Here is a 16,428-nt window from a genome sequence, read left to right as displayed (position 1 = left end):
CCCATTTTCCCTATTCTGTTCTGATTAGTCAGGGTAAAGGCAACACTCACATATCCCAGAGTAACTGGCAGTTGGTTTGGTGCCAGTGTGTGGAATATTTTAGATCATCCCCGCCCTTGGGGGCACTTTTAAAAATCACTCTATCCTATTGCTCCAAATTTGTACAGGACTCCTTTTATAGAAATTGTGTCTGGAGAAGCAATTTTGCACTAGTTGAAGTGAATATAACCCTGATGACTCATGAGCAGAATGAGAAAATGGGAAATGGCTTTTAAAAGGAGTTGCTAAGAGAGGACTCTGCAAAGAAGGTGATGGAAAGGCAGTACTAATGCTCACAAAATTTCAAATTTAGGCACGCATTCTGCCATAGATCTATAGGGTCTAGGCCAGTAAACTACAAGAAAAATACAAAGCAAGTCACGTAAAGATGATATATGCATTTTAAATATTCTAAGAGCCACATTTAAAAGGTAATTATTATAGCACAAATATTCAAAATATTATCATTACAACATGTGATCAAAATAAAAATTGAGATATTTCACATTCCTTTTTTCTTAGCCTTCAAATTCCAGTATATTTTTTATACTGACAGCCCATCTTAATTTTACTGCCCACATTTCAAGTGCTCAATAGCCAGATGTGGCTAATGGATATTACGTTAGACAGTGCAGAGTAAAATATAGACCGGTTACTAAGAACTGTCAAATATGCAATCACAAACTACTACTACTGTTTATTGTTCTGTAAATTATTAATGTGAAGAAGGTAAAATGAATATCTCAGCGTGCCAGCGTTTCATATATAACATCTCATGTGTGCCCAAGCAACCCATGGAGGTAAATGTGCTTTTTCTGTGTGTACTGGAGATGAAGTTGAGCCTCACAGAGCATGGGTGATTTGCTCAAACCACAGAGCAGTATTTATACATGTAGTTTATGTAGTGCCTCCAAATCCTTTGCTTTATTAAAACTTTAAGACTTTCAATGAGAGACAGAATCACAAACAAGCTAATCAGAGGTGATTCAAGCTTGGCATCAGCTAAAATATTTTTATTCTCATTCATTTTGATATGAAGGCATTGAAGCCGGAACATGCAATGATCTGAGCCTAACCCCACAAAGAGATAACTCCAGATCCATTCTTTGAAATATTCATTGAAATAGGAAACCTGGGGCCATTTTTTTCTTCAGAACTAATTAAAGTCTTGGGGCTGGGATTTCTCTATATGCAAAATAGCAATAATACTGTCTGCCCCATCTATATTCAGTTGTTTTTTGGCAGGAGGAAATAATGATCAAAGAAGAGAAGGATGGGAAAATGTTTTATTTCAACAGGCTTTTATGATTGTCCTTATCAGAAGTTGTTTTAGCCTGACTTTATGCTTCTAGATGTGGAAATTATTTCTTCATAAGCTATGAAAGCCTCTGTCCAATGAGTCATTCTGTGACCCAGCAGTGGGCAAAAAGATCAAGAATCTCAAATATCTTATTTTGAATTTGAGGGTGGATTCAGAAAACTCTGACAGTGAAGGGTATTTCAGGAGAGAGTTTTTTCAGCTAACAAGCCCTCTCTTCCCCTTAGGGCCTGTCAGGAAAGTGGTGGAATTACGCGCACTTCCAACATCATGTAAAAACAAATGTCTGCCCCAAAGACCCAGATGTCAACATGGCTCCGCTTTTTCTGCTTGGAGATTTGCAACCTGTCCAGGTACACTTAGAAATCCCAGACACCTGAGAAATGTTCCTGGAAGTGGTTCCTACAGAGGCTGACCTTTGGCCTTTCCTTGGAAAGATTAAGATGAAAGGTCTGGTTTCACAGATCATCTGGGAGTATTATTCCTTCTTTTAGGTCCAAAATACACAATTGAAATAACTGAACCTGAGGCTGCAGATTTGGAATCATGACTTGTGTCTTTAAAGGTCATCTGGTCCAACTTCCTGTTAAAGAACCCACATAACTCTGTTTGAGTCGCCCTAGTGACAGTGGGTCCCTGTCCAGTGCCTATCATTACCTCTGAGGCAACAAAAGCCAGGGATAGATAGTGGATCTAGAAGAGTGAGTTTGGCAGTGACTGTCCAGAGTTTAATGAGGATATGGAGAAATGTTCACCAAGAGAAGACAGGACAGTACTTTCTATAAGCACTAGATCACAAATATATAAATATCTAGTTATAGCCAGGCATGGTGGCTCACGCCTATAATCTTAGCACTCTGGGAGGCTGAGGCGGGTGGATTGCTCGAGGTCAGGAGTTCAAAACCAGCCTGAATAAGAGTGACAATCTGTCTCTACTAAAAATAGAAATAAATTAATTGGCCAACTGAAAATATATAGAAAAAATTAGCTGGGCATAGTGGCACATGCCTGTAGTCCCAGCTTCTTGGGAGAATGAAGCAGAAAGATTTCTTGAGCCCAGGAGTTTGAGGTTGCTGTGAGCTAGGCTGAGGCCATGGCACTCTAGGGGGGCAACAGAGTGAGACTCTGTCTCAAAATAATAATAATAATAATAATAATAAAATATCTAGTTATAACAACTACTTCCAGTCCAGTTAAAAGAGACCACACTGTTATATTTAATTCATATCCATTTTGGTAAATTTACAATAAACCACAGCCTAAATACCTCTTAACACAACTAGAGATAGCAGCTCTAATTTAAGAATCTTAAACAACAGAAAATGGAGGAGAAAACTCATCTTCAGAATTTCTCAGTTATTGATTCTTTCAACTTCAACTTAAAACCACCATGTTAAGACTACTTAAATTACCAAGTATTTTAGAGGGAGTCTTCCTGAAACAAACTAGCTATAGAGATAAGCAAGGAAATGTATCTCTTCTCAAAGCACTTGCTATCTTTCTGCCCTAAGCACAGCCAGATAAACTAAGGGGACTCCTAGAAAAATGAATCAAATTCTCAATAGTGAGTGTAATATAGAAATTATGTGATAATATGTAATATATAATTGTGTATAATATAGACTAAATATTATAAATATTAGCAGCATGCCTTAAAATAGTAAACCATAGTGTGAGATTCATGATGAGAATGCAAAAGAAGAAAGATGAGACTGATGAGAGAGTCTCATGCCTATATCTTTTATCATATGACCATTTGGTATCTGTTGGATGAATGAAAGAAAATGGAGTCTGAGTTACAAACAGGATCCTAATTCACACAGTTGAAGAAGAGGTAGAAAATCTCACTAGAGATATTACTTCTCAGTCACTATTCCACTTTGCATAATGAGGAAAAATTTCAAAGTGATTTCCACTGAATTAAAAAAAAATGATCACAACCCCCATAATCAAATGAGCACAATCCTCACAATCAATTTGTGCGAGAATTGCTCACATTTAATTAAAGCAAAAAGATACCACAAGCTTCACTCTGATTTCGATTTTGATTGTTTTAATGACTCAGGTTTGACAGCTAACAAAAACTAAATAAAGATGGCTCTTTCTATAGAGATTTTAGACACGAAGATACACACACTGACACACACATTCACACACACACACAACCTTGAGGGTAATGAGCAGAAGTGTTTTCTCGTATTTTATCTTTTTTTTTCCTCTCTCCATTCAGTATGGCAAGAAGAAAATCAAATACATCAACTATGAAAAGCAGCACCTGTACTTCACCATGGGTGAGTCTCCCAGAGGCACATTCCTTACCATCCTGTTTCCTTTAAGCGAGCACTTGTCAGGCCAGAAGGCTGACTGCAATTCTCTCACAGAAAACTGCCATGTCTTATTGTTACTGAGAAAAGCAGCATGTCTTGTTTCAGACTCACTACAGTAGAAATCTTCAAAGGGAAATGGAAAAGCAAATAGGCCTTTTTTAACCAGCATCTCCTCACTCTGTGTGGTGAGCAGGGAAGGAGGGAGATGCCCCACGAGGGAGGGAAGGCAGCTGCCAGTCAAGGGGACCTGCACCCGGGACTCTCATCCTGGAAAGACAAAACACCTGTCAAGAGAAAAGGAGAGGCGTATTTGGGCAGGCAGGGGAAGGGGATGGGGAAATAATTCTGAAACATTTAGTGTGACACCACAGAAAGGAGAAGCCCAGGAATCAAAGGCATCTCCCATGACGCTGTGTGGAAGAAAGCTGGCTGCTCCATGGCCTACGTACAACCGTAGAAGACATCTGAGTGTGAACACATGGGCCAAGCTCGAAAGAAAATAAGATAGCTGAGTAATTCTGATATGAAGAAAGGAATGTCATGAGTGAAAAGTCTTTGCTCTTATCCAAAATCAAACTCATGGCAGCTCACAAAGAGAGTTTTCAAGGAACCTCAAATCTGAGCGTCTAAAACATGCAACACACTTTGGAAATAAAGCAAAATCAGGGGAGGAATCAAACATTTTCCATGGGCCACTGGTTCTCAACCAGGGATAGTTTGCTCCTCAGGGGACAATTGACAGTAGTCATTTCTTGATTATCATAGTCATTTCCTGATTATCACAACAGAAGTGGAGGGTAGGGCTGATATACAGTGGGCAGAAGCCAGGGATGCAATGTAAACATTCTACAATGCATATGATAGTTCCTCATAACAAATAATCACCTGGCCAAACACCAACAGTATTGAGGTTGAGAAACACTGGTGTAGGTGATCTGATTTGCCCAGGTGTCTGCCACTAGGGAACACTTGTTACAAGCCATAGGAGGATGGTGGTGGGTTAAGTTTTTGGAAGGTGGGGCCGACCATCCCTGCTGGCTCCTCTACAGCTGGTATCTAGCCTTCCTAATACCTCACTGATCACCTTCCCCTACTTTTGCAAGAATAAGGACATTGTTGCTTTATTTTGTAAGGTAACAGATCCCCAGCCTAACTAGATGTGTGTTTGCTCAGGAAAAAGCTGTTGGAGTTTCTTTTATGGACTTTCCAGAGAAATGTGTGTTTACCTACCCTGTCTGCAGTGGTGCAATATGCCCTGAGCTAATGAGGAATGAGTGAATGGTGTGGATTCACTGCAGAATGCCCACTGCACAAACCACACTGCCACCCAAGAGCTGTTTCACTGGGGCATTTCCCTGAAAATGCCAGTTTAGCAAATTGGGTGTGAATGATTCCTACTCAAATGTCAAAGAGAAGGACTATTGGACATTTGTTGAAGGCAGCAAGACAAATTTTATTCAGGCTACTGAAGTAGGAGAGAGAGACATCAGTAGCAGGTGAGCTTAATTCTGCTGAAACAAATTCTGGGACAAGATAAAGAAAAAGTACTGAAATATTTTGGGGATTTTGTAGGAGTGGAGGAGTTGGTCGATGTGATTGGTCCAGGCCATTTTTTCTGCAGACTGGAGCTTATTGAAGAGGGGTTGCCTCCTGCTTTCCCACACAGACCAGGATACAAGGGCCTTGTCCTTACTGATGACTATGTCTCAGAGGGATGGCTCTCAGGTCCTTGAGGAAACATTTCTGGGATGCAAGAGTTTTTTATTGCTGCTTCAATGATATTGCTCATTATTGGTCTGTTCCACAGTGCTAGTTCTTCCTGATTGAGTCTTGGGAGCTTATATGTTTCCAGAATTTTTTTCCATTTCCTCTATGGTTTTGAGCTTGTGTGCAGAGAGATTTTCTTAGTATTCACAAATGGTAATTTGTATTTCTGTTGTATCAGTTGTGATACCTCCTTTTTCCTTTATAATTGAGCTTATTTGAGTCCTTTCTCTTCTCTTCCTGATTAATCTAGCAAGATGTCTATGAATTTTGTTTATCTTTTCAAAGAACCAACTTTTCATTTTATTGATCTGTATAATTTCCCATTTTTGATTTTGTTTAGTTCTGATCTGATCTTAGTTATTTCATTTCTTCTGCTGGCTTTGGGTTTGGTTTGCTCTTCCTTTTCTAGTTCTTTGAGATTTATCATTGGATTATTAATTAGTAATTTTTCTGCCTTTTTGTTAATGGTATTTATGGCTATGAATTTTTGCCTCAGGACAGATTTTGCTGCATGCCATAAATTTTGGTGGCTTTTGTCCTCTTTGTCATTCAATTCTAGAAATCTTTGAATTCCCATCTTAATTTTGTCATTAATAAAATGATCATTTAGCAGCAGTTTGCTTAATTTCTATGACTTTGTGTCGAATTGGGTGTTTCTCTTAGAGTTGATTTCTAGTTTATTCTACTGTGGTCTGAGAAGATACATGGTATAATTTTCATTTTTTTGATTAGTTGAACCATGTTTTGTGACCTAAAATATGATCAATATTGGAGAATGTTCCATGTGTTGTTGAGTAAAATTGTATACTTAATATTTGGGGATGGAATAGTTTTATATATCTATTAGGCTCTATTATTTTATATTCTCATTTAAGTCCAGCATTTCTTTATTTATTTTCTGCCTGGATAATGTGTTCAGTTCTGTCAGTAGGATGCTAAAGTTCCTGGCAATTACAATGTTGCTGTTTATCTCTCCTCTTAGATCTAGTAGAGCTCGCTTTATGAATCTTCCAAAACTAACAACAACAAAAAAGCTCTGGACCAGATGAACTCATAGCCACATTGTATGAGACCCACCAAGAAAATCTGGTATCTATTCTGCAGAAATTTTTCCATAGCATGGAGAAGAAGGGAATTCTTCCCAAATCATTCTATGAGACTGTATCACCTTGACACCAAAGCCAGGAAAGGACACAATAAAAAAGAAAACTACAGACCAATATTCCTTATGAAAATAGATGCAAAATTCTCAATGAAATGCCAGAAAACAGAACTGAACAGGATATCAAAAAATAGTCTACCATGACCAAGTGGGCCTTATTCCAGGGATGAGAGGATGGTTCAACATACATAAGCCAATAAATGTGATTTACCATATAAACAGAAGTAAAACAAAGATCATATGATCTTCTCAATTGATGAAGAAAAAGCATTTAGAACACTTTCATGATAAAAACTCTCAACAAAGTAGGCATTGAGGGAACATACTCAAAATTATAAAAAGACCCACAGATGACAAACTCATAGCCAGCATCATACTGAATGGAGAAAAGTTGAAAGCATTCTCACTAAGAACTGGAAAAAGACAAAATGCCTACTCTTACCAATTCTATTCAACATAGGGCTGGAGTCCTAACCAGAATGATCAGGCAAGAGAAAAAAAAAAAAAAATAAGGATCCTCCAATGGGAAAATACTATTTGAAAGTATTGTTTTTTTGTAGCCAACATGATCTTATACCTAGAAAACACCAAAGATGCCACCAAGAGACTCCTGGAATTGATAAATACATTCATCAAAAGCTCAGGTTACAAAATCAATGTACAAAAATTAGCAGCACAAACATATACCAATAACAGTGAAGCTGAGAGTAAAATCAAAGACTTGATGCCATTCACAACAGCTACAAAGGAAATAAAATATCTAGGAAAATACTTAACAAAGCATGCTTCACGTGGAACCAGAAAATAGCTCTAATATCCAAAGCAATTTTAAGCAAAATGAACAAATCAGGAGGCATTACATTACCAGATTTCAAACTATACTACCAGTCTATGGTAATTAAGTCAGCATGGAATTGGCATAAAAATAGAGAAATAGACCAATGGAACAAAACAGAGAACACATATATAAAACCACCTACTTGCAGCTAACTGATGTTTGACAAAAGAGACAACGATATATACTGGGGAAAAGAATCCCTACTGCATAAATGGTGCTTGCAAAATAGTGTAGCCCCATTCAGAAGAATCAGACAAGGTCCATATCTCTCATCACTTACAAAAGTTAATTCAAGATGAATAGAAGACTCAAATGTCAGGAAGGAAAACTTTAGAATTATAGAAGAAAATGTTGGAAAACTCTTCTACATTTTGGCCTAGGCAAATAATTTATGAAGAAGAATACAACAAAAATAACAGGAACAACAAAAAAGAATAAATGGGACTTAATTAAATTAAAATTATTCTACATAGCAAAGGAAATAATGAACAGACCAAATAGACAACCCTCAAAATGGGAGAAAACATTTGTATAATATACATCCAATAAAGGACTAAAAAATAACCTGAATCTACAGAGAACTGAAGCAAATTACCAAGAAATAAATCAAATTGCCTCATTAAAAACAGTGTAAAACACCTTAACAGAAGCCTTTCAAAGAAGATAGACAAATGGCCAATAAACATATAAAAAATGTTCAACATCACTAATAATCATGGAAAGCAAATTAAAACCACAATGAGATTTCACCTTACCCCCGTCAAAATGTCCTTTATTAAAAAGTCCAGAAACAGAGATGTTGGTGTGGGTAAAGAGAGAAAGGAATTCTTACACACTCTTGGTGGGAATGCAAATTATTACAACCTGTATGGAGAACTGTGTGGAGATTCCTCAAAGAACTAAACGGAGGCCTACCATTTGGTCTAGCAATTCTAATAATGGATATTTACCCAAAGAAAAAGAATGAATTTTATCAAAAAGACACATTCACCCAAATGTTTATCACAGCACAATTTATAATTGCAAAGATGTTGGAATCCACCCAAATGCCCATCAATTCATGATTGGATTAATAAAATGTAGTATATGTATATCATAGAGGTATATGTATAAATGTGGTATATGTATACCAGCCTTGAAGAGGGATGACTTAATGCCTTTTACAACAATTTGGATGGAATTGGAGACCATTATCCTAAGTGAAGTATCTAAAGAATGGAAAAACAAACACTGCATATACCTAGTATTAAATTGGAACTTATGGATGGCCACAAATGAGCACAGAGGGAAGTAAAACTCAACGGAAATGAGCCAGAGGGGTGGGGTGAGATATGGGTGAAATCTGACATGAAGATTACAATGAGCACTATCTGAGAGTTGGGCACACTTATACCCCTGACTCAAGCATTATAAAAGCAACCCATATAACTGAAACATATGTACCACTGTAATACATTGAAATAAAAAAATAAATTAAAATGAAATAAAATATACAAGAGGGAAAAAAAGAAAGATATTTCTGGGTTATAGAAGACATATCTCAAACCAACACAGGAAGGATTTACAATTGTAAGTTTTCTGAAGTAAATGATCTAAGAAAAGGAGATTAGGTGCCTATGGTTAGGTCTGCACTGAAATAAACAGTAAATCCTTTTGGCAGTATTGAGCTCTCTCAGGAAGAAACTTAAAGGGGGCTGGAGTCTTCCTAGAGAGTTGACACTGAGCTTTTAGAAACTATGCTAGTGCTTATTCCAGTTTCTCAGTGTGAGGGGATATGAAATCATTTGTGCTGAGAGTTTTCAGTCTTCATAAGACAACATTGAGACCCTGTCTAGGAGAAGAGGGTTCAAAGGATCCAGACTAGAGTTTGGCCAAGGAGAGAGTCTTTGCTGACAGCCAGAGGGACTCCATAAGACTCCTGTGAGATCTTGGCAGTCTCTACAGTTCTGGGGGTGACACAGGTAAATTACTCTTTGACCAGGAAATGAGCACATCTTCTTTATTCCTGCCACACCCACATATTGTGACAGGGCTAATCCAAAGGATTTGGGGTGACTAAAGGATGCCAAGGACCTTGAATATACTTAAAAGCTCAGAGAAACTGCTCTTTGGAGACACCTGCATCAAAAATGACTAAAATCTTCAAAGCTTCCTTAGCCTTTATGAAGCTAGAGCCTGGAGCTGCTGACCAAGTTCCTGGTTCAGCTTCCTGAACTTGGAAAGTCCAGTGGAGTCCAGGATGTGGACTTGCATCCCTTCTCAGGGCCAGCACTGCAGGAGTGGCATGATAAGGAAATAGACTCCTGCTGACTTGCACTGGGGTCACGTTCTCATCATTTATTCACCATGTTGTTTGTTTCTTTTCAGTTGCACTCCCCTTCCTCGTGCCTGCACATTTAACAATGAAATCCTTCCGCATGATATACTTTAGAAGAGACTGGGAGGTGAGTAATTTGGCTCCTTCTCTGAAATCAGACCAGCTAGAAGAGGAGAAAATGAAAATGCTTGGACACCTCCAGACATAGCTTCCTTGTGTAACAGGGCATAAGATGTAGCCAGTACCTGAAGGGACCCCAGGCCAATGAAGAGGAAATGAAATTATGTTCAGGGCATCTAACTTTCAAGTGCTTTTCTCTGCAGGACATCGCCTGGGTTAGCAGCTTTTACATCCGACACTTCATCTCATTTGGCCCTTTCTATGGAATCTTCGGAACCCTATTGCTCATATATTTTGTCAAGTAAGAATATTCTCTTATTACCATAACTTGGGTGTCCTTATCAGACCTATTTGTCTTTAGCAGAAGATGATGACACTATGCCCCATTTCCTAGAACTGAGGTGTTTTCAAGGAAATGTGGAGAAAAAAAACCCAGTTGAAATAGTTGAACAAGACAGGCTTCTTGCAAGAAGTGTTATCCTGATCTCCATTTTTTCCCACTGGCTTGATTCCCAGTGAAGCATTTCAGGAGATGCCCAAGTACATTAAAAACATAATCTATTGACACCCATCATAATCTCTTTCAAAAGTATTGACAGGACAGGAATATTTTAAAGTTCTTTTATGACTAGAGATTTTCCAAGAAGAAAAGTGACCTCAGACTATTCCTTTTACCTGAATAGCCCTTTACAACTTTCCAGTGTACTCCCTCATTCTGTTGCTCTATTATTTTCAATCCTAAATAATTGTAAAGATAATGGTAGCTACTATGCTTTAGGCACATTGTTAAATGCCCAAAGGTACGTAAGAGCAAGTTGTGGCTAAGGCCAGTGCCAAATCAGAACTTCAAACCACTCTATCTGGGGCAAAGCCCAGGTATCAATCACTTTGCATATGCCCTGGAGTTCCCCTGGTGTTTGTGATCTTTGCACCAGAGCTACAGAAAACTTAAGAAGCACAGCTGTAGATGTCTGGCAGCAGGGCAGGTCATGTGGCTGAATCCTTCATGTGTCATCTCTGGTTATAAAGGATGTAAACGACTTTGAAAAAGTATGACCACTATTTTACTGGAACCTTTCATTCTCCTGTGCTCAGCCAGATGTTCCAGGGGTTATGCAAGCCCAGTGATGGGTTTGCTCCTGAAAAACCCCAGAGAGTCCTCACCTGTTCATTTTATTCCCCCAAAAGGTTTCTTGAAAGTCCCTGGTTTACATGTGTTACCATGATGAGCCACTTACCAATGAAAATAAGCACAGAGGAGAACCGGGACTGGCTCAGCACTCAGGTAATGGTGGAGGAAGAATCCTTCAAACCACACTGATTTAGAATCTGGGTACTTCAAATGATAATGACTCACCCTTTAAGAGTATGGGCTCGGGGACAGGCACCATCAAGTGCTTTGCACTACCTACAGAAGATATTATTTAATCATAAAAGGTATGATGATTCTTACTTTACAGATGATAATTTTGAATAACTTATATAAGGTCACACAACTAAGTGGTTGAAGCATGTTTTAAAACCTAGGCAGTTAGATTATCAGGCCTTTACTCTATTCCTAGGGTCAGTCTTAGGGTATGCTATAGGCCAAATTCAGGCCACTGCTTGTCTTTGTAAATAAAGTTCTATTGGAGCACAGCCATGGTCATCCGTTTACATGTTGTTTGAGACTGCTGCATGCTGCAACAGCAAAATCAGTTTGTTATGAAAAAACTGAAATATTTATTAATTGGCACTTTATAGAAAACATTTGCTGACCCCTCCTCTGCTCTAAACTCTAATGCGACACAGCCTTTCAAGTGAATCTGAGACTTCTAGAGTTACAGAATGAATTTTATGCTTGTAAGTACCATGGAAATCATATTATTTCACTGTATGGGTATAGATTTTTGCAGGTAGGATCCTTGAAAATGACTGTGATAGTGAACGGGTCAATTTTCTTTTCTCACACAGCCTAACTTGTGATGATTATGACACAAAGGTATATTAGAAATTTAATTTAAATAATATAGGACCATATCATATATGTAGTTTGTATATGAATTTATCAGGCCTCTTCACCAGCCTGCCAGATTCCAGATTCCTGGTCCTCAGAATGCCCTCCATCTCATTTAGTCAGTGACCAAAGAGCGTACAACCACTTCACACTCTTAAAAGTTCTTAGGAACCTCAACGCCTTCGTTTATGTAGGTTATATCCACTGATATCTATTTAACTTGTAGTTAAAATATAAACTATACAATTTTCATTCATTCATTAAGTTTAAATTAATAAGAATTAATTGAATACATTTTTACATCAGAGTGATGATGCCCATACCATGTTTAGTTGCCTCTGTAAAATTCCACTGTGCAAGCATGAGAATATGTGAATTAAAAAGTCAAATTACATCTTAGATTTATTATGAAAATAGCATCAACTTTGCAGATTTCATTAAGGTACCCTGGGGATACTCAAGATTCTGGGGAACCTCAAGATTCTCTGAACTACACTTTGAGAAACACTAACATAGAACAGCAGCAGATACAGCATTCTAATTGGCAACAACACCAGCCAGAATAAAACCTTTAAAAACCATTCAATAAAAAGATATTCATAAAGGTTCTTAATCTTGGCAGCATAGAGAACCTACAAATTCCTTCTCAGGATAATGTTCTTGAACACCCAAAATACATAAGATTACAAAGGAAACTGTTTAAATTGGAATGCACTTCCATGACAAAAACCCTTGGATCAAACCTTTGAACTAATAACTTCTAATAACTTCTCATTTAGAAGTCCTTCAAGTCCAGTGCATAGACATGTTACTCTACATCTGAAATCCCTACTGAAATCCAACAACCCTACATCTATCTGCCAATGTGCTCATTTATGATGCCTCAGTCTTCCATATCTGTGTCAACAGAGAATTTTACCCTGAAATCCTACATGAATTTTTATGAATATATGGATTGCCTTGTATGTACTTCTTAGCAAAATGTCTAATTTCCTTCTTCAATTGTAAGTGCTTGAGACCAGAGACTGTGTATCTATCTTTTATATCCTTCATAGTTTCTCACATAAAATAGGTTCTCAAGAAATACTTGATGAATGGTTGACTAAATAGAAGAATAAATAAACATTTTCTCTGCTTGAAACTTGGGATCATTTATATCTTTTCTTTACAGGTATTGGGAACCTGTAATGTTGAACAGTCCTTTTTCAATGACTGGTTCACTGGGCACCTGAACTTCCAAATCGAGCACCAGTAAGTAATAGAAATAGACCATGACAGGGGCAAGAGTTGTCACTTAAAACAACCCCAAATACAGTCTAGAGCAGAGCCTTAGGCTCAGGGTCTCAGAGGGGAAAAAATAAACCAAGACTCTCTAAAGGTTGCTATCTTTCTATTAGCATCAATGGTAAGGGAAGGAAGAAAGAAAGGAAGGAAGGAGGCATTAACAATTCTTAGTATGGAGTGGAATCTTGGAAAAGTACCAGTGACTCGGTTTCCAGATCCCAAAATGCTTAGGAAATTGTGATTGTTTTCTATGTATTTGCTTTGTTGGTGAAACCAAAAAGAATCACATCACTTGGGTAACCAAGTTTGTATTGAAATTTAACTAGAATTTAAATATCTGTCTCTTTAAAGCCAAAGCTACAAAATAATCAACAATGACACACAGACTCTGATGCAATTTCCAAATGGCATTTGGCAATACTTCACCAATGGGTCAGTTAGTTGGACATGTAACAAAGAAAGAGAAAATGATGACACTTGTAGAGCCAATCTCTTTAGAATATTCAGGGGACAGACTTTTTGCATCCTTTTTATCTAAGACATATCTGGGATAGTCAGAGAAGAAAAAAGATCTTTTAGCTGTGCACAGGTTTTTCTCAACCTTTTTTCCATCTTAGTCCGTTAAAACCTCAGCAAAATAAGGAAGGATTTTTATCTATATTTTATCAAGGAGGAGGTTAAAACCCAAGAAAGTCACCTGGCTGACTACTAGAAAACTTTAGTTAAGAATTCATTACCTTATTATTTTCCTAGGACTTTTCCCTATATGCCATGGGAAGAACTTATTGAATGCCCATCTATTCTTGGAGTAGGAGTTAGATGGATAGAGAGAAAAAGAGAAACAGACAGAGACAGAGATGGAGAAAGAGATATCTCCAGCTCTCCTAGCTGATTCAAAATGATAGACAACCCATAACCTCATTTGACCTGGCCAAAATAAACATAGTCTATGGAGCTAACATATATTTGATTAGCATTCTCCAAATCCTTACCACTAACGGGGCTCATAGAAATGTTACGGGATAAGATTAGAGTATTTTAGAAAGAGTTTATGAACATCACAGAAGTATCGTCCAAGGTCAAGGCTGGGTCTGCATTGGTGTTATAATTTTATTTGGTAATAGAGGAAAGAAAAGTCCTTTGGGCTTCTCTGTAGGTGTAAGTTTTCTATTTCCTGTCTGTTTCTCTAGCCTGTTCCCCACAATGCCTTGCCATAATTATCACAAAGTGGCACCTCTGGTGAGGTCACTGTGTGCCAAGCACGGATTGCAGTATGTGAATAAGCCCCTGCTGAAGGCGTTCGGTGATATTTTCAGGTAAGAACAAAATTTCTCGGTTCACAGCTCTCACTTCTCTTCACTGCCAGTCCCCGACTACTCACTGGTTTGTGGGTCATTCACCCGACACTCATTTACTGAGGGCGCCTGTGTGCGCAGCATGGACACAGACCCTACAGGGAACCATCTCAACAGCAAAGATATTAATAACAACAATAATACTTACCCTTCACCTGCTGCCTTCTACAGGTACTTCTTAGTGAAAATGCCTTCCTCCCTACTGAATTTCAAGTTTCTTGAAGCCAAAGATGTGTGTTTTTTGTTTTTCTATCCCCCACAGAGCTTTGCACAAGCTTTAGAACTTACATGGTGCAGAGAACTGTGGAATCATCTGGTCCAGTGTTGCAAGTGTAGATACCACAGGATCCAGTGAGACATAAACCTGTGAATCAGCTGGGCTGACTGATTAAGAACCGTGAAGTGTAGGAACGGAAATATACATTCATCCTTAGCTGTTCACATACAATTACCTAGAGAACATTAATTGTGCTGGTGAAATTAATAGCTAGAGGTCTGCGTTTAATAACTCTTTCTTTTAGGATTGGAAACAAAACATATCTTGGGTCGGGCTGGCAAGGGAGGCTTAATCTGACTTAATTCCTGACTAATGCTCCAGCTTCAGACTCTCCACCACTGTCCTCCTCCCTTCCTGCCTTCGAGATATCTGGCCACTTTCAGGTGCTAAAAACTCCCTGACACCAGCCCTCTCATGCCTTCACAATATTTTTTTTTCCAAACCACCACCTCCCCTCATATTACCTTGTCGATTCCCATTCACTCTCCAAGTTTCATCTCAAATGCCTTTTCCCCGTGTCAGTGTTCTCTGAACTTTGAGACTAAATCCATCACAGGCTTGTGCGGCACCTAGTTATCTTTATCCGTGACCTTTAGCACAATCATTTTTAAACAACATGCTGAGTAACAAATTATTTACTATGTGTCGCTCAAGCTAGACCAGGAACTGTATATGAAAAGAATTCACATCTATCCTAATCATTGCTGCATCCTTAGAGCCCAGAAAAATATCTTCCACCTTATAAAATTGGGTAGGTAGGTGGATATAGAATGGGTTGTTATACAGGTGTGTGGGCACAGAAGAAAATATAATGAAAGGAAATCTCAATATCCTCCAGATAGGAAAGGTGAACTCACCTGCTAAAAGCAATTTGGTGTTTTAGACCCATCTCCACTGGTGAACAGAGAATGACATTTATCAATTGTAGCTGGAAATGATGACATCGCCCTGAAACAGGCAGATAAGCAAACTGAGAAGCCCCCTTTACATTACTGTTTCGCCAGCTGATTATTTTATTTACTCCACCCACCCACAGGTCTTTGAAGAAATCCGGAGCTCTCTGGAAGGCTGCTTACTACGAAACATGATGCATGCATGCAATTGCATCTCTGCAGGGGGTTGGTGGATGTGCAAGAGCCCTTTCCTGCTTAACTGGGAATCAGTTAGCACCATTGGCACATCTAGGTTTGCCAGGAATGTGCATCCCAAGGATACCTGATGACCACTCCCCTGAAGGTCTTCTACAAATAAGAAGCCAGGAAACACAAGATGACATTGGCCAGAGTGACAAAAAGGAAGTGGGAGCGCAAGTTTCTATTATTTTAATTTTTCCTTAGGGTCTTAAACAATGTGTTGATTGCTTAGGGATTCATAAATATATAGAAATGCTATAAGAGAATCAAGAGAAGAATAAAACAAAATTAAGGATCACGAAGGAAAAGGGGTGCTAGGCAAGAATAAAAACTTATTGAATTTTATTGAACTTATTAAACTTTTGAACTTATTAAATTTTAATTTGTTTAGTGGGTTGCTAGTCAATAAAAATCATCATTTTTCTGAATTCACCATCTCAATTAATTTGTTTCATTCACCCTATCCCGACTGATATTTGCACTGGTGAGGTATTG

At 38.2% G+C, this 16,428-nt stretch overlaps 1 protein-coding gene across 1 annotated transcript in view; it reads left to right on the top strand.

Moving 5' to 3' along the window:
• Positions 1 to 15,888, top strand: part of LOC105861252 (fatty acid desaturase 2-like protein FADS2B) — a 37,048-nt gene extending 21,160 nt beyond the window's left edge. The window contains exons 5-12 of the mRNA XM_012746643.1: positions 1,585 to 1,710; positions 3,588 to 3,648; positions 9,819 to 9,895; positions 10,092 to 10,189; positions 11,077 to 11,173; positions 13,056 to 13,135; positions 14,359 to 14,484; positions 15,837 to 15,888. Coding sequence (XP_012602097.1) covers positions 1,585 to 1,710; positions 3,588 to 3,648; positions 9,819 to 9,895; positions 10,092 to 10,189; positions 11,077 to 11,173; positions 13,056 to 13,135; positions 14,359 to 14,484; positions 15,837 to 15,888 — 717 coding nt within the window. The remainder of the gene's footprint in view (positions 1 to 1,584; positions 1,711 to 3,587; positions 3,649 to 9,818; positions 9,896 to 10,091; positions 10,190 to 11,076; positions 11,174 to 13,055; positions 13,136 to 14,358; positions 14,485 to 15,836) is intronic.
• The last annotated feature ends 540 nt before the right edge of the window (positions 15,889 to 16,428 follow it).

This window comes from Microcebus murinus, chromosome 4 (genome assembly GCF_040939455.1).
Source record: "Microcebus murinus isolate Inina chromosome 4, M.murinus_Inina_mat1.0, whole genome shotgun sequence".
Taxonomy (NCBI): Eukaryota; Metazoa; Chordata; class Mammalia; order Primates; family Cheirogaleidae; genus Microcebus; species Microcebus murinus.
This window is presented reverse-complemented; position numbering and strand designations above follow the sequence as displayed.